The sequence below is a fragment of the Mus musculus genome, chromosome 15, assembly GCF_000001635.26.
Source record: "Mus musculus strain C57BL/6J chromosome 15, GRCm38.p6 C57BL/6J".
In the NCBI taxonomy this organism is placed as follows: Eukaryota; Metazoa; Chordata; class Mammalia; order Rodentia; family Muridae; genus Mus; species Mus musculus.
In genome coordinates, this window is record NC_000081.6 from 98,255,564 (window position 1) to 98,257,926 (window position 2,363).

Below are 2,363 nucleotides of genomic sequence, written 5' to 3' on the forward strand. Positions count from 1 at the left end.
ATAAAAGCTACAAATTCTGGAACCAAGTTTTACCCAAAAATTAATATTAAGACCATGTCTGAATCACTAGGACATTTAAAGACTCTTTTTCTTCTTTTGCCCTCTTCTCAAAAATTGCACTGAGGATTTGACAGTGTCCCTGATGGGCATTCTTGTGTAACTCTGATTTCCCTCTTCTTGTCTCTACTCTTTTCCTTTTTTTTTTTTTTAAACTTTAATGCTCACTCACTGACCCCCTCCCAGTCACTCCCTCCCACAATCCTCTCCCCTGCCCCACCCCAAAGGAAGGCACTTCTCTGGGTTCCGTGGGACTAGCGGAATCTCAGCTCTTACCTCCTGAGCCTTAGCTATAGATCTCCCCTCAACATGTCACCTTTCCCCTCCCAGTGATGAGCAAGAAGAAACATAGACACGGGAAGGTCTTGTAAATTGCTTCAATGAAAGAGAGATGATCTCCTTGGAGCCCATATGGAAAAGCAACCGTACCCAGAGGAACAGCTCTGGCATTAAGGAGACTCAGTGTCCCCAGGCTGACCACTTTTGGTAAAAGACTTTGTGCATGCTTTTCCTTGTATGCTGGGAGCGTTGTCCAGAGCTGGTTTCTGGATGGTCTGTTTTACTGGCCTCTCGGGTTCCTGTCCCTTCTCTTCCCTGAGTTTGGAGTTTGAACTCTTCTCCTCTGCTGGCCTAGGACTGGTGTCTTCCTTTGTAGGCCGTACTCTGTTGTAATCTTTTGCCTTGATCCTGGCTTCATCCCTGGCTCCGATACGCACCTGTTCCCTGGCCTTGGCACGCTCCTGCTCCTTGGCTCTGACGTACTGCTGCTCTTTGGCACTGACAAACTCCTGTGCCTTGGCCCTGACCCAGTCTTGTGTCCTGGCTCTGGCATGAGCCTGTTCCCTGGCTCTAGCACGAGCCTGTTCCCTGGCCTGAGCCTGTTCCCGGGCTTTGGAACGCACTAGGTCCTTAGCTCTAGACCTTGCCCTTGACCTAGCCTTTGACCTGGCCCATGACTTGGCGCTAGACCTGGTGCTTGACTTGGCGCTTGACTTGGCGCTTGACCTGGCGCTTGATCTGGCACTTGACTGGGCCCTTGACCGGGCTCTTGATCTGGCCCTTGATGTGGCCCTTGAAGTGGCCCTTGAAGAGGCTCTTGACCTGGTCCTTGATCTGGCCCCTGATGTGGACCTTGTTCTGACCCTCCTGGACCTTGCCTTCAAAGCCCTGGCCTTGCGTCTCCAGACTTCTCTGGCCTTCTTGGCTGCCTTGCGACGCGAGCGGGGCCTGAGTGGTCTGGGGGATTTGAGCACGGTCTTCCCAGAAGAGTGGCTGCCCAGCGTCAACCGGGATTGTCCCGCCTTTTCCCTCGGCTTTGAAATCTTCCAGACCCTGAAGTAGCCAGCAGCGTCGCTGCCACTGACCCTCAGGAGCGTGCCTTTCTCCAACCTGGTGGACTTCCCCTCGTGGTGAGAGGAGATCTCCCGGCGCACTTCGTAGCCGGCGTTTCCCAGCTCCTTCTTGAGCGCATCCAGAGTCAGGTGCTGGTGGCCAGCAATGGCCCTGAGCAGCAGCTGGGACACTCTGAGCACTGACTGCGTACCCCGCTTGGCTGGCGTTCTCAGGGCTCTCTCTGCAGGCTGCTGGATCTGGATCGTAAGTTCTGCGCCTTGGGATTCCCCACTGGGCTGGACAGCCTCAGCCATGGCCCCGCTTCCCCCCACCGCGGGGCCACCTGCTTTGATCTGGCCTCTGGCCTCAGTGGGTGTGGAGTTCTGGGGCGCCTATGTCACAAAGCCCCCCACCCCAGGCCCTGGGCTTGCGTCCTGGTGGAAAGGTAGATGCAGCCCTCTGCTCTCCTTTGACCTCTGTGACATCCTAGCTCTTCACACCTGCAAGTATGTAATAATTGCCAGTGTAATCGTCATAACCATGGCTTTGTTCCTGGCCAGCTCTTGCTAAAATGTGAATATTTGGGAGGGGTATACCCTGAAAAAAATTAAGGAAGATCTATTTAGAAAGAAAGCTAAGGGGAATACAAGACAAATACAAAATAGAATGACTGCAAAGAAGACTATTTCTTCAGCCCTCACAGAAACCAAAACAAAGCAAAAACAAATAAGCCAAAACAAACTCCCCCCCCCTCAACTCTTAAGTGAAAATTTCCCCAAGGAAAACGAGAGAACACTTTTATTCTATCTTCTTCTTGGCTGTTTTTGTTTCTGGACATATTTGTGCTGTAAAACAAAAAACAAAAACAAAAACAAAACAAAAAAACGTTCTCAGCAAATTTTAGTCTGAATAGGATAAGCTCAGAAGGGTCAGAGGCCTGTGAAGGAGCTAGAGGGAGCCTCAAGTGGCCAGTA

At 51.6% G+C, this 2,363-nt stretch overlaps 1 protein-coding gene across 1 annotated transcript; it reads right to left on the bottom strand.

Moving 5' to 3' along the window:
- Positions 1–418: 418 nt before the first annotated feature.
- H1f7 (H1.7 linker histone) lies at positions 419–1,744 on the bottom strand. Its single transcript, NM_027304.2, has one exon. It carries the CDS (start codon positions 1,701–1,703, stop codon positions 507–509), a length of 1,197 nt encoding a protein of 398 aa, NP_081580.2. The 5' UTR covers positions 1,704–1,744; the 3' UTR covers positions 419–506.
- Between the last annotated feature and the right edge of the window lie 619 nt (positions 1,745–2,363).

Bases quoted from the DNA above. Each gene is read 5' to 3' on its own strand.
- H1f7 (NM_027304.2), bottom strand. From the start codon at position 1,703: ATGGCTGAGGCTGTCCAGCCCAGTGGGGAATCCCAAGGCGCAGAACTT.